The following is a 22,962-nucleotide window of genomic DNA, read 5'->3' as shown; positions in this document are numbered from 1 at the left end:
TTTGATCACCTTTATGTCAAGCTTGCCTTCCTCTCTAAAATATCTTGTTCTGTCTAAAACTTCAATGACACTTTTGAGTTTCTGGGAGTTGTAACTTGGAAGTCTGTGATAGAATTCAGCCTCAGTGATAAGTATTATAGAGCATCAGTGTTTGGCAGATAATACCAAAATATGCTGTTTCCATCATTCTTTCTGTGACACTTTGTGTTAATGCTAATAGATCATCTTCACAAAGGACTGTATATATAAATGTCTTATTGGATACATGTACAAGTACTGTGAATTTATGCACACTCTTGTTTTTCACTTTTCAATTCTAAGTAGTTCTATTGTTCTGCAAGTTACATCAGTATTTATTAGTGTAGAGTATATCATAAGTTATGGTTGTATATACTATAACCCTGAGGCTCAACCTAGAACTGATGGGCACAGACCCATTTGATTTAAAGCAATGGATGAACTCGTAAGAGTGAAAGGAGATGTGCAGATGGGAAGGTGTAGCCTGCCCTGTATCTCCCCACATAGCCTTCTACCACCCATAGCCTTCTCCCCACTCCCCTCCCAATTGTTTTTATCAAGATGAGCTTCATTCCTATATCAGAACTTGGATAAGAAACAATCATCTAGAATTCTATTGATTCTAGAGAGGTGTTCTCTCAGATTGAAAAAATAGTAGATTTTTATATTTATGAGTTACAAGTATCACATGTACACATATACACAGGAGAAAGGCAAAATAGGATTCTTGTCATTGTGAAAGAGATGCTGTTATTTTTGTGCTATTTTAGGAGCCAGTGTGGTTAGTGTGTCAGAGCAGGACTTCAGAAACACAGATTCAAGTCCATTTATTTATTTATCGTGTCAGAAGCAAACCGAGGGTACAAGTTGTAATGTATTTGAAAACACAAACACAGTTAAGAAAACTTGGCATTATACTAAATGTCCTTTAACCAGTAGCTGGCCATTTGGAGTGCCTCTGGTGTTGCTATAAGAAAGTCCTCCATTGTGCATGTGGCAGAGCTCAGGCTGCCGTGTAGTGGGTGGTCTGTGGTTTTTTCTTCTCCACGTGTGTGTGTGCGTGTGTGATTCTTTTTTTAAAAAAAAAAATAGCCATTCTATAGAATTAAAATGATTTGAAATTAGTTAAAAGACAAGCTCCAGAATTCACAGGCAGTTCGTTGCAAATGTGAAACCCCTTTTGCTGTGTAGTGATGCAGTGTCTCTCAGCCCAACCGCTCCAATCTCTACCAACCAGGCAGCAGCTCGAAGGAGGTATGTTCCCTGTTGCTTGGGAGGCAGCTAACTGATGTTGCCTCCTGTGAGTAATCTTCAAATGTGACAGGACAAAGCAGGGTCCCATTACAATTCCCCCTCCTGCTGGAAATGGCTTTTCCACAAGGGGATGGGTAGGAACATCAATCAGGTGCTTCTTCATCAACAGGGAACAGTCCCAGGATGATCACAACAGCTGCTGCCTGGTAAAGGACTGAGGAATATGTAGATAACACACAGGTTACACATTTGTAACTGCCTTAGAGAATTCCTGCCAGGATATTTTTTTAAAAAATATTGTGTTTAATGCACAGTGCTGCTTGCATTATGTAATGTGTACAGTTTATGTATGTCCTCTTCCCTTAATGTTGTTTTATACACATGGACCTTTTTACATGTTAATAAAATATCAATTAAAAAAACATTCAAAACGACATGCTCTTAAAAACCCTTTGCGTACAGTTCCTAAAAGCCTTTTAGAGCTGGAAAATTCACACTTGGCAGCAGAAGGAAAGCAAGGAGAGAGAAGAAAAAGCACACAGACCTAGTATAGCACAAGATGTTCTTGGGGATTCAAATTTAATTCAGTTCTTTTTCACCCCAAGGGTTTAAAATCTAAGTTATTTTAGTCTGAATCAACTTTGCTGTTAAGTCTAGGGCTGGGGTTTTGAGTGAGTGGATTGCACAGGTGGATGGGAGATCCCTTCACCTTCCTGCCACAAAGCATTTCTCATTTCCATTTTGCCAGTGTTCAGTTGCTTTTATTTATTGAAAGTGTGCTTATTCTGATACAGTTGCCATTATTTTTAAAGGTGCATTTCTGCAGATTATCAGTATTAGCACAGCTTCATCTATCAGCATTTAAAGACCAGCAGCTTCGCTTTGTTTTGTTTAATAGGACTCAATGCTCTATGGAGGCATACATATAAAATGCAGACATATATTTGCATGCATTGGTGTGAAGGAGAAAATGGAGTGTCCATAGCTGTACAGCAGGAAATAGTGCAAACTATAATACACATGATCATCACAGGACCGCCTTAACGCTGAAGTGAGCTTACATAGGGGAAGATAATACAATTTTCAGTTCAATAAGGATGTGTGTGGCATTAACATGGTTACTATAGATGTTAGGTACCATCCAAATATCTTAGAATTTCTATTTTCTGGGCCTGTTCATGTAAATATTCCTTTTTCAGAGACTTAACAATGTGTACAAAAAGGGGATTTAGGAAGAGAGAATTGTAAGATTTATCATAGAAAGGGGGAATATTGTGTTAATGAAGTAACTCCACATTTTGAGTATTTGCAGAGGAGATATTTCCAAAACACATACATCAACCCCTACCTCTGTAGAATAATGGAAGTAAATAATGCAGTGGGGAAACAAATGCCACTGCAAATATAGAGGATTATAATACGTTCTCATTTTGCCATCATGCTGTCTTCACGTACATGTCTTTTTACAGCTTCTTTTTTTTGTTGTTGCTGTTGTTTTGCTTCCTTTAAGGTTGGCAATTCCCTGCCAGACAGAAAATCCTGGAGCATTAGTAACTTTGTGTGGCTGTATCATGTATGTGGTGAAAGCAAAAACTGCTACCACACAGATTTCCAAATTTCTTGGAATATAAATACAACAACAAATGCATTACTGAGCAAGGGTTGGTGCCCTCTGGCCGAGCATGGTGCCAGCAAGGGTTTCTTCTCCTCAGAAGCCCCCTATATGGCAGAAAAGGTTCTCGCTGCTTGGCCTGCCGGCCAAACAGCAACAGGCCCCGCATGCCTCCGGATTTGCCGGGGCCCACCTCCAGTAGGCCCAGGAGCCTACTTAAGGCTGACACAGGCACCATGCCTGCTTTTGTTGTTCCATCCCACCCACCCTGCATATATGTTATGTTTGCGGTTCCAGTTTGTTGTTGCTTGTCACAACTTCAAGGTTGGCATGTGGCATGGGTCCTGGATCTGGCTTGGTTACTCCCCCCTTATTGGAAGGAGGGGAAGCATCCGGTGGTTACCAGGGATGCGATGGTAACTTTGGCCCGGTATGGTTCTGGTAGCACCCCAGCATGGATAACAGTATCGTCAGCAGTGGGCTGCCCGATCCATGATCCAGGACCCATGCATGGCTGCCAACCCTTGCTCCTGTAATCAGTAAACAAGTTGTGGCCATTTCATATCCCAAATCAGAATATGTGTCTTTCTTAGTTCTGTTGGCTGGAGGTGTGTTGCCCATACACACGCAACATTGTGGAATGCACAACAAAGGTTGCTGCTGCTGCTGCTGCTATTATTGTTGCATTTGACCAAAAAAGTATCTCTCCCTTTCTGTCCTTTACCCTGTTCACAAAGGAATGCTGAGAGTATCTCTCAATACAGTTCATAACTGCACTATAATGACTGGTGACAGCCTTCTTGAACTGTCTGTGTTTATAGTTACGAAGGCACAACACCAAAGGGGTGTGCTTGTTCTGTTGCATTAGCCTCTGCAATCACTATCTGGGTTTATTAAAATGACATCCTACCTCATCCTGTTTTTCACATACTCTTGCATATGTGGCCCTTTGCCCTGGCAGGGCATGAATCCACGTAATTCATTGGTTCTGGTTTTGCAAAGACCAAGGAGATTTGAAAGAGAAGAAAAATGCCCTCAAATCATCATCTGACTCATCTCTGTTTCAGTGGAGGTTATTTTCATAATTAGTATGCTGAATTGACAACTGTATGATCCTGGTGGTATAAATAAGCCCTTAATTCAAGAGTGGGGACTGTTATGGGGCTGTAACTCCTGGAAACTGCAATCCAACATTTGGAGTGGCTTGTATTCCCATGTCCTGCCTTAATAAGTTTCATGATTATGGATTAGATCCAAATGTTCCCATTTCGGAAGCAAACTCACTGAAATCAATGGGACTTTAGTTAACTATTTTAATGGAGAGAACCTTTGAAATTAATGGATGTTGCATTAGGACTGTTATAAGACCTATTGGTTCCCGAAGGTAAATTCTTCAAAGTGAGCAACTTGACCAGGTCTAATGGTCAACACCAGAAACCCAAAATTTAAAATAAGATGAGAACCTTTCCAAGCAATCATTTGCATGCTTTAAATTGGGGTTTCTCTACTTCCTGCTGAAATTTAAAAGCAAATTGCTATAGGGCATTTAAATGAATAAAAATGCTTCAATTGCATGGCTTTTAAATGAGGGCAGCCAGTATTCATTCAGTAGTGGAATTTGCAACAAAATTTTGGATGCATTCTTAACACTGATATCTTTGTGCACACAAACATATGTTTAGGCCCCACTCAACCCAAAAGTAGCTGAATGTTTCCTAATCCAAGGTAGCTGAACTAGGGCTGGGTCTACATTGCCATATAATCCAGTCTACTAAGTTTGACATCTTATGTTTGAAATAGATTAATGCCCCAGCATTATGGCAGAAATATGTGAGCCCTTCTATGTTTTTGAGAAAGGTTTACAATTGATGAACACATGAGCCATCTTTCTGCTGAATAGAATTGAGATAGCTAAATGCCTTTTCAAAAAGCTCCTTATCGGACGTCTCAGAAGAAAGGAGTTAGGAATATTGGTAGATGAGAGAAAACATGTGGAGGGAGATGGAAACTGACAGCCACCATTGTAAGATATTCTACGTATCTTTTGTGTTCATTTTCATAAATGTATATGCACTTCTAAGTAAATTGATTAGGCTTCTGAATTTAACCAAGGAACTAGTAAAGGTAAAGGTTTCCCCTTGACATTAAATCTAGTCGAGTCTGACTCTGGAGGTTGGTACTCATCTCCGTTTCTAAGCCGAAGAGCCGGCATTGTTTGTAGAAGCCTCCTAAGTCATGTAGCCAGTTTGACTGCATGGAACACCATTACATTCCCACTGGAGCGGTAACTATTGATCTACACAAATTTGCATATTTTCAAACTGCTAGGTTGGCAGAAGCTTGGGCTAACAACGGGAGCTTACCCACAGATTCGAACCACCGACCTTCCAGTCAGCAAATTCTGCAGCTTAGTGGTTTAACTCGCTGCACCATCTTGACCACATAACCAAAGAACTACACTAGCTTAAACTATGTCAATTCTGTTGTCAAAAGGTTTCCATGGTTGGAATCACTGGGTTGCTGTGAGTTTTCCCGACTGTATGGCCATGTTCCAGAATATGGCCGTACATCGTGGAAAATTCACAGCAACTCTATGTCAATTCTGCATGCATGGACTGGTGTTCATGGTCATCTCTTTATATGTTAATCTGGAAAAAGTAGAAACACTTAAAACATTCCTATTGAGTACACGTGGAATCTGTGTCAAAATTAGATGGCAAATACTTGTTCTATTCTGTCAATTATTCAGAAAGAAAGTACAAGTAATATAGGGTTATGTAATCAAAGTGTAACTGGTCTCTTGGCTAGAATAACATGACCCCAGAATAATGAAACATACATGCTAAAAACATGTTATCTTGAACTGCTACTACCTGAATTATTTATTTATTCCCAGGGGATTAAGATGCATATTTCTTTTGAACAAAGTGAAGCTTCAAAAACAGTGAGGCAGATCTGAACAAGTCTTCAGATCTGCCCCCTCCCTTGTGTGACTGTTGGAAAATGCCTCTTTAATCCCCTTAAATGGTAAAGGCAATCCTCAAGTGTCTTGCAAAGTGCTACACCACACCTGCTCAGTGCAAGCACGTAGGAACATTGCATTGTAATGGAAGAGCACCTAGTCACCGTGTTGTATCATCCTTCCAAACTGTGACGAAGGGAGACCATAAGGAATACACTTCAGGGGAGTTGAGTTTCCATAAAGATTGTACTGTTATTTTTCTTGACTGAGTTGTCAAATGGCATTAGGAGAGACTTCACAGCCCTGAAGAACTGACCTGGTCTGAACTGATCTTAATGAAATTCTTGTGTTAATGAAAGTGGCATTGACAGGAACATAGGCAGGCATTTCGATGCATGGGATCACCAGAATGGGATTGACGGGGCTTGGTGAGATCAATCATTGTTATCTACTACCTTCCATGTTGCTCCAGATTATTTAAAAACAGACATAAATGCTCCCAGCTTCTGAGAAAGCAGATTAAGTTTATAAAAGCTTATCCTACAACTTTGTTCTCTCATGTTAGTGATACACTCTAGAATTAATGCAGTTTGACACTACTTTAACTGCCATGGTTCAGGGCTATGGAATCCTGGGATATATAGTTTGATGAAGCACAAGCACTCTTCAACAGACAAATCTAAAGACATTGTAAAATCGCCTCTTATGATTCCATAGCATTAAGCCATGGAAGATAAAGTGATATAAAACTGCATTAATTCTACAGTATAGATGCATCCTCGGTCAATTTCAAAAATGCTATAAGATCACCTTGCATACTCATTTTCCAGGGTAACACAGCTATGTCTTTGAACTCCACACAGATTATTTAAAGATGTACAAAGTATGCTGCCCCGCTTTATGTTGGCTGCAGTTCTACTCTGTTTGCCAGCTGTCCAGATGTAGCAGACTGCAGTGCGATCACTAATCATTGCATGTCATAATTATCTTTTTTTTCCACCCATATAAACTTTTAATAGTTTTAAATTACCAAAAGAAAGTTGATCTGGCAGAGGTTTCAATGAAAAGTTGGCCGACATTTTCAAATATAGTTCCAAGTGGGAGAGAAGTATGTGGATCAAAGCAGCACTTTTCCCAAATGCCACAAACATGAACTGATGAGGACAATCCAGTTAAACCTTTAGTACTTTTAAGTTCCATTGCTTTCAGCGCACCCATTGGAAGCAATGGGACTTGTTTTGGCCCCATATTGTGATTGTTAGATTCATGTCTTATATTTTCCTACGGTATACCAAAGGAAAGATAGGCATGCTGCCATATTTAAGACATCTGTTATGCAAAAACAAACTGAGAAATCAGAAGTGGAAGTCATCCTTAAAGACTTAAACCTTTTTTCTGTCCTAGCCATTCCTGCAGAATGTGTTTACAGTGAGGAGGATAGCTTGCAGATGGAGTCCTGTGTGCCCATTCAATTCTGTCTCACTCTTCGATCAAGACAAAACATTGTGCCCAATTAAAAAAAAAACACATGAAATACATTGGAGAACCATCGCACTTATCAGATTCTGTCTGGAAGGTCAGATTACATTATGATCTCCTTACCAGTAACCATGTTGTCACCTACTCAACATCCAAAAATAATATGTCCTCTCTAGAAATTCTCTAGGTCCTCTGGGTGATTCTATGACATGTTTCAACCACAAGTTACTATAGAGTTTCCCTGAAGGACCTAGCAAATCCTAGAGATGATCCATTTCAGTAAAGTTCATGAATAGTCATAGTTTCCTGTTTCCATGGTTTACTCAGAAACATGTATTCCACTAATATGGGGGTTGTACTGTAATTTATAAAAAGGTAAAGTTTTGTACACAGAAAGATTGCAGGTAAAGAACAGGCTGATGTGGAAACCGACTCCTTGAACAACGATAGCCTAACTGGTTGGCTATGAGAGGTGTAGCTGGTGTGGGATCAGAATACATATCCTGAAGCTTGAAAAGAAGCTATCATTCTCTGACTTGTTGTGGTATTCAATATAATTTAATATTACACCTATCAGAAGTTATGAAATTACCTTTTCACTGGGTTTCTATATACCAGAACCGATGAACTTCGACACAATACCTGTCCATTTACCCTCCCCAGCACACTAAATCTAAAAGGTGTCATATATGAGAGTAGCCACATAAATCCAAAACATATAGCTGAACCTCAGGGATGCTAGTTGCAGAAATTAAACACATGCATTATCTTGCATATTATGAGAAAAAATACTTTCAGTTCTAAGGTGACCTAATATCCATGGGGAAACATTGTCAACCAGACTCTGGTTATGTGAAACCATAGTTATGACTGAATACCATTAAATTATCTCACTTTGAGTCCCAGCATACCATAGAATTGCATCAGAGAATTTAGAGATTCCTAAAGATGTTTCCTCCTAGAAATTTGGTAAGTCCAGTGCAATTCTGTGGTAACTTTCAGGAGATGTACAATATACCATAGAATCATCTGGAGGACCTAGAAAATTCTTAGATTATTTCTCCCTGGATGCAGGTAAATTAAACTATGGATATAAGTTCCATGGTTACAGGGATCTTATTGTAATGTAAAATTTAAGAAATCATGTTTCATAGCCACTGTTTTGAGTTTTTCCCCAAGAACCTCATTTAGTCCAAGATATCTGGATGATGTATTTGTATTGGAGAGTCTGATCCAGCAACTGCATCCATCTTCCAATGCAAGTGCTATAAAAATATATCTTTAAAGCTTTGTTGCTAACTCAGAATGCCTGAATATTTCTGTGAAACACTATGTTGTAGAGTTTGTGATGGGCATAGATGTATTTCACCTTCGACTGCTTCTATAGTTTATTCTTTGTTAACTGCGGTTTGATTGCATTATAAAGCAGAGCTTACTTGGAAGAAATCCAGCACTGGCATATCTTCTATCTCTGCCAAAACAGCAATAAATCTGAAGAAAAATCTGCAGGATCCATCCATGATAAGACCCTTAGATTTTTTAAGAAATATAATTACAAAGAAAATAAATGTGAAATAATAAGAGGGAAGAAATAAAAGAAAGGGTGTGGGGGAATACAGACAATGTGAATAAGAGCTAGGCATGTACAGAGATGCAAGCTTGCCTTATTTCTAAAAATGCCCTTTTTTTAAGATGACACCTGTAAAATATGCATTCATATGTAGCTAGGAGCCCCCGGTGGTGAGCACCATCTACCAGAGGCAGACACAACTAGACTTAATGTCAGCGGAAAACCTTAACCTATGTAGCTAAAGCCAATTTATTTATTTTGTATCAAAAGCACTGGATAAATTAGTATTAAACTGATAAAAATAGAAGGAGCACAAGTGACTAAACATCTTTGGACAAAAAATGGGCAACAGTGATCGCATTCTCTGTAGCCTCAAACAATTCTTCCTCCGTACATGAGGCAGGGCATTGCGGACAAGCATACAGATGTGGAGTTGTCTGCTCTGCTCCAGTCGCACAAGGTGGAGGATTCTTTTCGGTGCCATTTTTCCAGGTTGTCTTTTGATCTGCCCACTCCACTTTTGAGTCTGTTCAGGGACTTCCAAGTTGCCCATTCTTGGTTTGTCCCTGGAGGCAGACCCTCGTGGGGGGCCATCCAACTGGGATTCCCTGGCTTAGCTGCCCAGAGGGATGCCCTCGCTGTTGCTGGGGAAACATCAAGAGGTGTGGTGGTTCTCATGAAGCTTTTCCTTGATTTGAGTCTACTGGGAGAAGGCTGATAGTCATGCAGAGGATGGCTTTCACAGTGTTCGACCTTATTTCTCTCACAGTTAGCAGCAACTTCCCATTGCACATCGGGGAGGGGGGTCAATGCCAGCTAGCTTGTAGAGTTTATCAACAAGTATAAGTTTAAGACATCTTGTGATTATTTTGCATGTTTCATTCAATGCTATGTTCACCTGATTCACATGGGCAGACTTGTGCCAAACAGGGCAGGCACACTCAGCTGATGAGTAAGACAAGGCCAGGGCTGATGTTCTTATTAATTTTGGGTCTGCGCCCCATGTGCTGACAGTAAGTATCTGCAGAATGTTATTGCATGGAGCTACTTTGTGCTTGGTGTTCATGCAGTGTTTCCTATATCCAAAAGTCAGTAAGTGCTCTGACTAGACATCCATAGACTTACATTTATATGAAACTAGGATTCAGATTGTTTATATATCTGCACTCTGGAGTATTAGTCTGTCTTGGTCCTCATCCATCCATGTTTTAGAAATGGTTCAGGATTTAAGATGCAATATAACCTAAAACCATTCTGAGAATAAGCTTAAAATTTAATTCCATGTTGTATTTTTTATTTTGCTTGTGGATATCATGACTCAATTTCATATTTAGGGTCCTTCTTCACATTATTCTCATATGGTGAAAATCATGATGTATCGTACCTTTACACTTCTTTACAATCCAACATTGTCAAAGTTTCCAGGAGGGATGATGCTGAATTGGGTGGGAATGGAAACCTGGCTTTCTTTCACATAGTTTTCTTCTGCCAGCATTGTTGGGTAACACTACAGAGTATTGACATGTTGCCATGTAATGTAATATAATTCTAAGAACTTTATTAGAAAGTAAAATACAGAGTGACATGTTTTGTCATTTTATCCGCTAAAATATGTGCCCGCTTTAATATCAGTTTGAATCCGGGAAAAGTTCACATTCAGTGATAGACACAGACACAAACACACATACCTTGGATAGCATAGGGAAGAGTTAATACCCCTGTGGTGTTTGTTTTTCTGTCTGTGCCCCTATTTAGAAGACCACACCTTACTTTCTGTTCCTGTGAGAATTGGATTTTGAAAAATTTAGCTTGTTTTGGAAATGAGGATTGGTGATAAAGCTTCAATGGAGACACTTTTTCCCAATGTTTTTCTTATATGTTCTCCCTAACACCTTCATTTGTGAGAAGTCTTTAATACCCATGTTAGTTGCAGGTGAAAATATTTGTTCAATGGCATCATCTCTTGAAAAGTTCTGATATTCACCTTGAGTTTTATTGTGAGCCTGGAAGAGGAGACATTCCAAATGAAAGCAAGAATAGAGATCTTCTCTACCAGAGCAAGCTAATGTGATCCTTGAAAAGAGATTCACAGATAAGACAAAAGTGCTTCTAGTAGGAAACTACTTATCAGCCTGAATGGCCTTATGCTTTCCTGTTTTTGCCCTTCTAGAAAATTAATTTTCCAGTTTGTCACCCTTACTTCACATTGTAATGACAATTAATCAACCTTGAGAGTTAAATTAGTATCTTGCATGTTAAACAACACTTTTAATTGGCTTTGCTGTTGTAATGTAATTGTGAAGTGGGTGCTGATTTGTCTGTACATGTGGATGCTGTTTTTGTTTGTTTGTTTGATTTGATTTTTTAAAAAAAATGCACCTTTTATTGCCTTTCTGTTAGCAGCAGAACTAAAGCGCCACCCAGTGACAACCAAAATGGACTGTAAGGATTTAGATAAAATGAAGCATAAGTGGGCAGAGCCCTATACTACTGTCTAGCTAAATGTGGATGGATTGGGGATGCTGTGCACACCAGAGTGTGTACATAAATTCCACTGTTTTACTGAGAAGTTCACAAACAGGTATCAAGGCAATTGTCCATTCCTGACATTGTCTTGCTCTTTGCACCACATCTCCAAGACTCTCCCAGTCAGCAAAGGAGAGTTGGTGGTTGGAAAAAAAAACTTTTCTAAATTGTAATTCCAGTACCTGACCTTTTGCAGAATACTAATTATGGACATGAGGGACTCGTATGAGTACCATGAATCTGTCCAATCATCTTTCAAAGCCATTTAAGATGTCCACCAGCACGTCCTGCAGTTGACAATTCTATAAATACTTGTATAGTGCAAGGTGGTGAAACACTTTATTTTATCTTCCTTGAACTCTCTTGCCAATTGTCCTCAACCTAATGTTGTATATGAAAATTTATTTATTTATTTCGTGTCAAAAGCATTGTACATTTCAAATAATGGGGGGGGGGGGGGAAGGAATCACAAGCAACTAAATAGTTTTGGACCAAAAGCGGGCAACAGCAACCGCATTGTCTGTAGCTTTAAACAACTCCTCCTCCGTACATGAGGCAGGGCATTGTGGGCAAGCATACATATGCTGAGTTGTTTGTTCAGCTCCACAGTCACACAAGGTGGAGGATTCCTCCAAGTAGTGCCACCTTGCCAAGTTGTCTTTTGATCTGCCCACTCCGCTTCTGAGTCTGTTCAGGGACTTCCAAGTTGCCCATTCTTGGTTTGCCCCTGGAGGAAGACCCTCACGGAGGGCCATCCAGTTGGGATTGCCAGGTTTAGCTGCCCAGAGAGACACCCTTGCTGCTGCTGGAGGAACATCAAGAGGAGTGGTGGTTCTCATGAAGCCCTTCCTTGATTTGAGTCTGGTGGGAGGAGGGTGATAGCCATGCAGTGGGTGGCTTTCACAATGTTCGACCTTTTTTCTCTCACCATTAGCAGCAACTTCCCGTCGCACGTCAGGAGGGGCAATGCCAGCTAACTTGTAGAGTTTATCAACAGGTGTAGGTTTAAGGCATCCCGTGATGATTCTGCATGTTTCATTCAGTGCTATGTCCACCTGCTTTGCATGGGCAGACTTGTGCCAAACAGGACAGGCGTACTCTGCAGTTGAGAAAGACAAGGCCAGGGCTGATGTTCTTATTACTTGTGGGTCTGCACCCCATGCGCTGCCAGTCAGTTTCCGCAGGACGTTATTGCGTGCAGCTACTTTGTGCTTGGTGTTCATGCAGTGTTTCCTATATGTTAGTGTTCGATCTAAGGTGACACCAAGGTATTTAGGATGGAAGCAGTGTTCGAGCTCTTGGCCTTCCCAAGTAACTTTCAGTTTCCTGTTGGCTTCGCGGTTACGTAGCTGGAAAGCACACACTTGTGTCTTGGAAGGGTTCGGCTTCAGGTTATATGAAAATAATCTCTGTGCCCAATTTCTATGCACCATTCATAATTCTATAAAAATCCATCATGCCCCTCCCTGCCCTGAAAAGAACGTATTTGTTATTCCTTATAGAGGAAAATGCTTCAGTATTTCCTATAGAGTAAATGCCTCAGTGATTTGTTTGATGATGTACATTGCTGTCTCTCCAGTAATTCCAATTGCTGAGATGAAGTGACTGGTATGAAAAAAGTGTGGACTATTGCAACAGTATTATGTATGCTGTTGTGTCATGAATTATATAAGGACATTACATTACTGGCAGTTTTATTTTCAGTACATTTCCTAATATACCTCACAACCTCTGAGGATGCCTGCCATAGATGTGAGCAAAACATCAGGAGAAATGCTTCTGGAACATGGCCATACAGCCTGGAAAACACACAGAAACCCCATTTCCCAATAATTGCTAATATCAAACCCACATTTTCCATAACTGTTCTTACTGATCAAACATGCTCAGTATACATTGACACTGTAGATCAGAAAGGTTAGCTGTACAACCATTTATAGCTTATAGTTAGAATCTTTAAGGATCAAGTGTACATTTACTCAATGGAAGAATAACTACTTGTATAACCTTCTACAACAGTGGTTCTCAACCTGTGGGTCTCCAGATGTTTTGGCCTTCAACTCCCAGAAATCCTAACGGCTGGTAAACTGGCTGGGATTTCGGGGAGTTGTAGGCCAAAACACCTGGGGACCCACAAGCTAAGATCCACTGTTCTACAAGCAGTGTGGCTTCTTGTACAAATGTGTTTGGGTTCCTTTCAAAGTTTAATGTCATAGTAGGATAGTCATCACTACAGCAGTCCCCAGAATTCCCAAACTAACATGGCCAATGACTCTTGTTGGGATTAATTTATTCTCTCAATAGCTTCTTTAATAATAAATACAATGAGGGAATGATAAGAGATTTTAGTAAATCATCACCTTCCCATCACCCATCCAAGTGAAGAAAACAGCAAATAATTTGTGAATAATCAAATTCATGAAGGTTAAACCCATAACTACATTTATTTTTTTGGTTTGTTTCACATCCAAAAACGGACTTAATTTTTTAATAAATGGGTCTCATCTCTGGATTTTCTGAATCAACCATTTATTTCTCTGCTTAACAAGTTTAACCATCTGTAAAATATTCCACATTGTCCCGCCTGTTCCCTAGTCTGCTCCCCATTCACAGCCTTTATCCATTTTCAAAGCTCTTTTCCCATTTATTTATTTATTTATTTATTTGTGCTATTTATATACCGCCCTTCTCACCCCGAAGGGGACTCAGGGCGGTTTACAAGTATATATACATATGTGTGTGTGTGTGTGTGTGTGTGTGTGTGTGTGTGTGTGTGTGTGTATGTGTGTGTGTGTGTGTGTGTATATATATATATATATATATATATATATATATATATATATATATATATTCTATGTTTTGTATTGTGAAACATCTTTGTTTCTTTTTTAAGAAAAACAACATTAACTTAAGAAATCACTTTTTTTTAAAGGTCCCACTGAGCCAGTATTGCAGCCGGGCCATCATGAAGCTGATGTATTGTGCCCATTGTCGTGGTATGTCGAATGTAAAACCGTGTAACAGCTACTGCCGCAATGTCTTGAAAGGCTGTGTGGCCAATCAAGCAGACCTTGACCCAGAATGGAAGAACCTAATAGGTAAGAGGTACAGACAAATGACTTTCAAATACTTTCCACTCTGGCTTTGATTGTTCATGTAGTGCATGTCCCACCTTTTGATCAAGACAGCAGTTGAGAGACCATGCAGAGAAATTGATCAGTATATTCAGAATCCTCTTTGCTAAATTTGATGGCATAAGTCAGTCTTATACCTCCACAACTCACATTTTTGTTCACTGAGGAGATTGGAATTCTTTACCAGCAGCACAATGATCAAGATCTTCTCCCAATCCTACCTTTTAGGGTTGCAACCCCCCACCCCACCCACATGGCTATATCCATGTTATTAGGGATGGAGGATCAACAGAAACAGATCTAGCTATTTTCCTGGAACTCAATGTATTACAAGGACATCATTTGATGGACATCCCAAGAACCCATAGAGATCCCTTTAGACGCATATTGTAGCTACATACAGCTATAGGAGAAGTCCTGGACATGTCTCTGTTGATTCTCCTTCTCTCCAATAACATGACTATGGTTGTGTGGCAGAGATGCCGCACTGTTTAAAAGTGGGACTAAGGAAGCACAATGAGACAGAGATAGGTTCAGACTTACAACTCTCTGTGAGGGATTCACTCGCTATCAATTTGTGTGCCTTTTAATGGCCACTTCATCCATAGAGTACGGATATGGCCTTCCACGCATTCTTGGACTAGAGGCTTGTGGCCTTCCAAGTGTTATTGGAATTTCATCAGCACTACCCAACAGAGCTAGTAATGAGGAAGTACCTCAGTATCTGGTAAGCTACAGCTGTATGTGGTATGTCCTTATGTCAATGTGGCAGTGAATCCTCCAAACATAAGTCAGAGTTTTAAAAAGAACTGTGGGAAGTGCTATATTATGTTCCCCGAATAAATGCAGCACCATAGGTAGCTTCTTTAACATCCAGGATAAAATCAGAGCTGCCAGCCACCACAGGAAGCCCAGATGTTTCCCATCATTGCTTTGGAGTTAGGACTAAGTACAAACTTCCACTACAGCCTCCCACACTCTTGGAATGGATGCTTTTAAGCACTGAAGGATTTCAGAGCTGGCCTTGGTACAGCTTGATTTAATACTGAGCTGTGATGGGCATGTAGCTCTTAGTGATCCCTAGATTTCCCTCTGTTTGTGGGGGAGGGCTAAAAAACCTAGCTTTGGGATGATGATTAAAGGGAGGTGGATGCCCTTTAGTTGAAAGCTGGTCCACTGAAAACCCTCCCATGCTTAAAGTAATTAACTAATTTCCTAGTGAAAACGGACTTAAATTAAATGACATTAAGGAGCTGTGCCTCCTTTTTTCTCTCAAGAACTCTTAAGTATCTGCCCTTTTACAAAAGTTCATGGAGGACTAATATTGGTCCACAAAGTGAACTAAACATTTGCTGTGGTTATCAAGGAAAAAGGCTTTGCAATATTTCCTTGTAGTTATCTTGTGATTTCTGAAGCAGTAGGCATGGTTTTAAAGATTTGACATGCAGCTTTCAGATTTGGGCTGTTTTTACAAAGTATGCTGTTGTTGCTCAGTTTTGTTGAGAAACAATTTGAAAATAAAATTTTGTAGGAACCCCTACTTCTCTCCCTGAAAAAAAACCACTATGTTTTCAATATAGCATGATAGCACAAAGTATGACTTGTAGCATGTTGGACCTCTGAGGCTGCCATCTCTATCAGTTTACATCTGTATGGGAGACCCACCATGTAATGACAATTGCATGTGACTATGCATGAACTATATTTAGATTAGGGATTCTCTGAGAGTATGGGTGTCATTGATTCAACCATTAAAAGAAGTACAGTAGAGTCTCACTTATCCAACATTCGCTTATCCAACGTTCTGGATTATCCAACGCATTTTTGTAGTCAATATTTTCAATACATCGTGATATTTTGGTGCTAAATTAGTAAATACAGTAATTACTACATAGCATTACTGCATATTGAAGTACCTTTTCTGTCCAATTTGTTGTATAACATGATGTTTGGGTGCTTAATTTGTAAAATCATAACTTAATTTGATGTTTAATAGGCTTCTTCTTAATCTCTCCTTATTATCCAACATATTTGCTTATCCAACGTTCTGCCAGCCCGTTTATGTTGGATAAGTGAGACTCTACTGTACATTACATTTTTACAAAGTATTCCCCTTAGATGTATATAATGCTATAATTCCATAGGCTGAATTCTATATGATGATCCATAGTCATCCTAGCAAAGGTTTCAAAAGATTGGATGCAAGTATTTATAAAAAAAATATTTTAATACACTTTCTACTATAAACCAAATGGCATTTATATTTAGGTAAATATCACTATAGTCTCTTCTGATAGATAAATAAACAAATAAATAAATCAATCAATAAATAAATATTATTCCTTGATGTAAATGTGTACAGCACAACCCCTATATCCACAAAGTCAATATCCATGGTTTCACTACCCACACTACAAAAAAATTCCCTATGGAACTGTTTGTGGGCCTCTCAAGATCCTCCATCTTGAGTCTATGGTATATTTCCAGCTCAAGTATCATCAAAATATAGCATTCACTGTTATCAGCATTTTCAGCTACCCATGTATCCCCTGCAGATATGATCGTCATACTATACATGAAGTATCCTATTGAGATCTCTTGTAGGTCTGCTATTGTTCTATAACATTATTCAATCAAATTTTGATACATTATTTACATTATATATTGTTAAATAATCCCTATTTGTTATCTGCTCTATTAGATGCACTGCTCATGGTAGCTGACCGTTTTGATGGACCATCCAATGTAGACATAGTCATTGGTACAATTCATACCAGGATTGCAGAAGCCATTTCTAACATGCAAGAGAACAGAGAATCAATAACAACAAAGGTAAGAGTCAAGTTGTGGTAAGCCTAACATCTATCCTGATTTTATTGTATTTCTTTTTAGCCTAATATTTTTCTATAGAATTTGAAATGGCTACCTGGGATGGCCCCAAGCTGTCTCCCAACCAGACAGACACCAAGCCCAAACCTAATGAATTTCAGCATTGCTGTTATATCATATAGCTTTATCCACATTGTATGATTGGTCTGGGGATCATGCAGCTCTCCAAGGTGTCAGTGGATTGCAATCTTCAACTCTCCACCATTGGATATGCTAGATATGGCTACTGGGAGTTACACTCTGGACACATTTGGAAAGCTGCACAATTCCCATCTCTCCTAGAAGAGTTTTTTGTGCATGTCAGTTTTATTGCTCCCTAAGCTACAGTGATGGATATCCAATAACTTCCGTTGATAGTGCTACATATTGGTTGCCCCATTTTTGAGAAGAAGACCAGTTGAATTGGTCTTTTTCCACTGGCTGAAAAACAACATCATCTTCTTAAATTCATACACCTTTTTCAGAACCTTTCTCACTTCTAATTTCAGAACTGTGACAACGTCTAAGAATTTCACATGTCCTTCTCTCATCTCTTCATTTCTAAATATTTTCAGTGACAGTTCTGAATATAATGTGACACTTTAACCCTGTGAGCTCCCTATACGACTGTTCAGTTCCCTATACAGCTAAGAGTGATAGTAACAACAGAATAATTTGTGTTCTGAAGCCCAGCTCTTTTTCTCCTGTTTCCTAAAATCTGCAACCAAGAGATGTTGATGGAGAATGAATCAGTAACAGACTGGCAAATAGATAAGTCATTGATAGGCCAGGAGGGAGAAAGAGAGGTGGAGATGAGAGAGAAGTAATATAACAGTAGCCCTGAAAATATAGCGCTAATACAATGTAGAAATAGAGCCATCAATTCAGAGAGAGCACATGGGAATGAATTAATCTCTACCTCTCAGAAGGTATTTTTCATTGTTCTTGCATGTTCTTTATGCCCCTGGAAGAAATGACTTGTAATAATAACTACTGTAATAAGCTATAAAACAGGTGTGCTACAGTGAAAACACTGGAACCATTCTTCTTCATAAAACAAAACCCAGAATATTTTATGTACAATTATTAAGACGGAATGGCTAGAAAGAGACTGGACTCTCTCTTTCTTGCTGTGCAAATGATTGATAAGGACCAAAGTACACCATAGATGATACCTTCACTGTTTTATGAGGGCAAGATAAGTCTGTTCCAGAGTGAACTAGCTATATTATTGTCTGTTTCAATGACAAGTTAAGGGCAGGCACATCCAAGATGTTGAGGTTACATGCAGGCATGCAAACTAGTTGAACATCGAATTCTGAGCACAATCAACAAGATATTTGTGAAGCTTCTGTAAAATGTTTAAAGCAGATTTTCTCAACCTTTCCACTCCTTGAATCAATGTTCTAGTCTTAGGGAACTCTGTGTAAAAACTGTTGGTCTGTATTATAGTTACTCCTATGTATTCATGATCCTTCAGTCTTCACCTTCCAGGCAGTTGCCACTAGAATTGACAGGGCTGTATTTGCCTATTATTTGGGAACCAACTGGTTGACATTCCCACGCTCCCTCATGCAAGTGATTTCCAGTAGTAGGAGGAACATTTTTCTGCCTGTCATAATAATGACCACTCATTAGAAGAGACAGAAATTACAAGCAGCTGCTTCCTGAGCAACAAGGAAATGGGGGGGGGGGGTGTGGAATTCATTATGTATTACCATAACTGTGGTGCTTACACATATGTAAAGACCCTACAGGAATCCAGCCACTACATCTACAACTGAGAAAGGGTTTTTTTTTTCTAGCATGATCCCATGTGGGACCCTAGGATTCCAGGAAACCCTAGTTGAGAAGTCCTGCATAGACAAGACTCATTCTTATGTTGCCTGGGTTTAATCATATTTCTAGTACAATATGATCCCTGTACCAAGGAGATATGTTCCAAGACCTTCCATGGACACCTAAAATCATGGATAATAGCAAACCCTATATTTTGATTTTACTTGGGCCAAAAACATATCATGCAATAGCACTGGACTACAAGTCCCATAATTCTGACTGGGGAATATGGGAGTTGTAGTGTAAACATTTCCAAACTAGAGAAAATGTTGTATTGCTATGATGTAAATACAGGACATGCTGCCTCCTAAGCTTTGTTTTTCCCCTCAGACCTTTCAAGGCTGTGGAAATCCTAAAATCAACCCCAAAGCTTCCAACATTGAAGATAAAAAGAAGCGGGGAAAATATGTCAGTGAAGATAAACCTTCGCAGCTTAGCTCAGAAAAACTTGTGAGTATGAAATGTCTGTCTTCAAAGATATTTTAAAACAATTTGTGTGGTTTGTTGTTTAGACAGCTTGTTGAGTCTGCGGAAAACATACAGGCTTTGCTTTAAGAACCAACTGCAGTATTTATTTAGTGGATTTTGATCCTGTCCTTTATCCAAGGATCCCAGACCAATGCTCTCTTCATTATTTTGTCCTCACAGCAACTTTGTTCGGTGGGCTGGGCAGCTGGCCCAAAGGCATCTAATAAGCTTCAACTCAATCTGCTGAACAGTTCTTACTGTCAAGAACTTCCTTCTAATATTTAATATATTTGTTAAATATTAGAAGGAACTTCTTGACAGTAAGAACTGTTCAACAGAAATTTGCCTTCCTGAAAGCTGGCCCTACCCTCTGGGGCAGCAAAGAACAATTTGGCCTCTGTGACAGCCCTTGAATTATTTAAATAATTCAACCTTGTCACCCCTTCAGTCTTCACTTTAAAAGCTTAACATTCCCAAATCCTTCCGCTTTTCCACATATGTTTTGTTCTTCATGCCTCCTATCATCCTTGTTACCCTTCTCTGAACTTTTTCTAACTTGTCTATATCCTTAAAATGAGGTGCTCAATATTGAATGCAGTAGCCCAGGTGGGGCCCAACCACCAGCACAACATTTAGTGGGACTGTTAATTCCCTGAACTTGAAAACTAAAATAACATTCATATTCATTGCTCCAGCATCACACTTCTAGTTCATATTCAATCTGTGATCAACAATAATCTTGAGATCTTTTTTTTGTATGAAATTCCTGAGCACAAAGGACCTTGGGATTATTTTTGATTGTAAACTGAATATGAACCAGCCATGGTGTGAAGCCCATGTGAACTTCAATGGAATATGTGTTTTCCACTGCAACATTCACAGGTGTCTTCTTTAGAACCTGAATTCTGGAAACCACACAAGCTGGATAGGTGCTGACTGAATGCATGTAGCCATTGCCCAGTTTATAAAACAACGTGTTTGGTAAATTGATTCATGTTCTATATCAAAACAGATGAGCATTCAGGCACCACATGCCTGTATATCCTTTTTATTGCAATATTGCTGTCCCTGAATTGACTTGTGCCATCTAGATTAAAATCAGGATTTAGTCTGTAAACGCTTCCACATTCAATGTTTCCATGAGTTTTAATTCAACTTTATTTGGCAGGTTTCAGATGCCAAAGGAAAGTTGAGAGAAATCAGAGACTTCTGGGTAGCCCTTCCAACTACACTTTGCAATGAAAAAATCTCATCTGGTTCTGTGAATGAAGAAAGGTGCTGGAATGGGATGACCAAAGGCAGGTAAGGCTTGTTGACATGTGAGTCAGTGACCATATAAAGAAAGCTAGCCTGCTTATATAGACTGTCTGCCCTCATGTGTCAGCTTCCTTATGCCTTGGAGCCTGGAAATGTGGTATTCCATGATAGAGGGTAAGAAAAAGGCACTCTTGGTGAAGAAGAAGTGTTTTTATACAATTGGGATCCTATCTTCATCTATGTTTAGACAAATTTAGATTAAGATCCTATATGTTTGCACTCAGAGTAAGAGTTCCATATATAGAACCTCATTATGGCATCACCCACCACCCCAGGATTCACCATTGTATTGGAATCTCTCTTATCACAGTAAGCAAGCAGAGCCAATGGTAGGACTTTTAGCAAAAAAAATCTGTGGGTAAGCAAACAGTCGTCCATCTCTTGGTTTCTAACCAATCTTCTTGTGGCCATAGCAGAAGGAGAGAAGAAAGAGTATGCAAACCAGAAAAGTATGTTAAACTAGCTATAGTGATGTCTATTATTCCAGAATTGGCTTCCCATATGAATGCACATGACAACTAGAGTGGTTATTGTTGTTTGTTTGTTGAACTGTAACTCTGGAGGCACATGTTTGAATCACTGTTTGGCCATGGACGCCCACTGAGTGGTGGCCTTAGGCAAGTCAGACTTCCTCAGCCTCAGAGGCATGACAAACCCCCTCAAAAGATCTTGCCAAATAAACCCATATGAGAAGATCATCTTAGGGTTGCCATAAGTCAGAAATAGCATAAATATACAGAACAATGGATGCATATGTTCTTTGCAGGTATCTTCCAGATGTGATGGGAGATGGCCTAGCCAGTCAGATCAATAACCCAGAGGTGGATGTAGATGTCACCAAACCAGATATGACTATTCGGCAGCAAATCATGCAGTTAAAGATTATGACAAGTCGATTGCGTAATGCGTACAACGGGAATGATGTGGATTTCCAGGATACAAGTAAGTGCTGCTAAAAAGATGAATCTGTGTGGTGCCGCTAAAGTGGCATGATTTAATACAATCCATAGTTGAAAGATGTCTGTAACACTCAGCAAATGAAACAAAAGTGAAAACAGCACATGTGAAGACATATTAAAAGAACTGTTGAAATGCCTAAGAGAATATAAAAGTCTTTACCTGGCACTTCAAATGAAAACATGAAGTACCAAACAAGCTATTTGAAGGAGGAAATTCCACAGATAGGAGGCCCACCCTTTAAAATGCTCTCACTCTTGTAGCACTTTCCTCATCTCATTTGGAAGGTGCATCCTTAGGATTCAGGGAACTAATTCTGGGAGGAGGTGCTCCTCAGGTAACCGGCCCTTTGTTCTCTGAAATGGACTGATAGCCAGGGTAATCAGAGGTGCAGCTACAAATTTCTAGCACTACAATTATTGAAACTTTCAGTTGAGCATTCAGAATCAACTTATGTATCTAAAGTTACCAAGAGAACTACTGCTCTAGAGGTCTCAGTGGATCATGCTATTAGCCTGCACCTGGCTATGGGCATATTGAAGCCAGACACTTTTCTGACCCCCCACAGTACTCCACCACCAATTGAAAGTCTATTAGGGATGGCTGTCTCAATGACACAGTGAATGTTGGGAGTTTTGTATACTGCAAAAGGAAGGAACACCAACCTCTACAATGGTTAAAAAAAAACCATACTAAAACATCAGGTAGACATATGACTTGCCTATGCAGCCACTGTGAACTAAATGGATCAATTCAGGATTTTCTTTTATCCCTATTAAACTCCTCCTTCAGCAACATTCTTGCAAGTGACCACTGTGGGCAACACTGGGAGCAAGACATGCCATGAAGTAGTAGCATTGTTGGATAGAGCTCCGCATATCTGATTCTTTATCCCTTCATTCAGCAGCATGTTCCAACATGCTGTTGTGATGTGTCATAGTTTGCCCCAAGACTGTGC

The 22,962-nt window shown here is 39.5% G+C and overlaps 1 protein-coding gene across 2 annotated transcripts in view; it reads left to right on the top strand.

Annotated features, from left to right (window-relative positions):
* gpc1 (glypican 1) overlaps positions 1–22,962 on the top strand; it is a 265,310-nt gene that overhangs the window by 238,877 nt on the left and 3,471 nt on the right. For both annotated transcript variants that reach the window (XM_062976532.1, XM_062976533.1), the window contains exons 4-8: positions 14,354–14,519; positions 17,257–17,387; positions 19,593–19,712; positions 20,899–21,032; positions 21,814–21,989. In XM_062976532.1, the coding sequence (XP_062832602.1) occupies positions 14,354–14,519; positions 17,257–17,387; positions 19,593–19,712; positions 20,899–21,032; positions 21,814–21,989 (727 nt within the window). The remainder of the gene's footprint in view (positions 1–14,353; positions 14,520–17,256; positions 17,388–19,592; positions 19,713–20,898; positions 21,033–21,813; positions 21,990–22,962) is intronic.

The sequence above is a fragment of the Anolis carolinensis genome, chromosome 3 (assembly GCF_035594765.1).
Source record: "Anolis carolinensis isolate JA03-04 chromosome 3, rAnoCar3.1.pri, whole genome shotgun sequence".
Lineage (NCBI taxonomy): Eukaryota > Metazoa > Chordata > Lepidosauria > Squamata > Dactyloidae > Anolis > Anolis carolinensis.
This window is presented reverse-complemented; position numbering and strand designations above follow the sequence as displayed.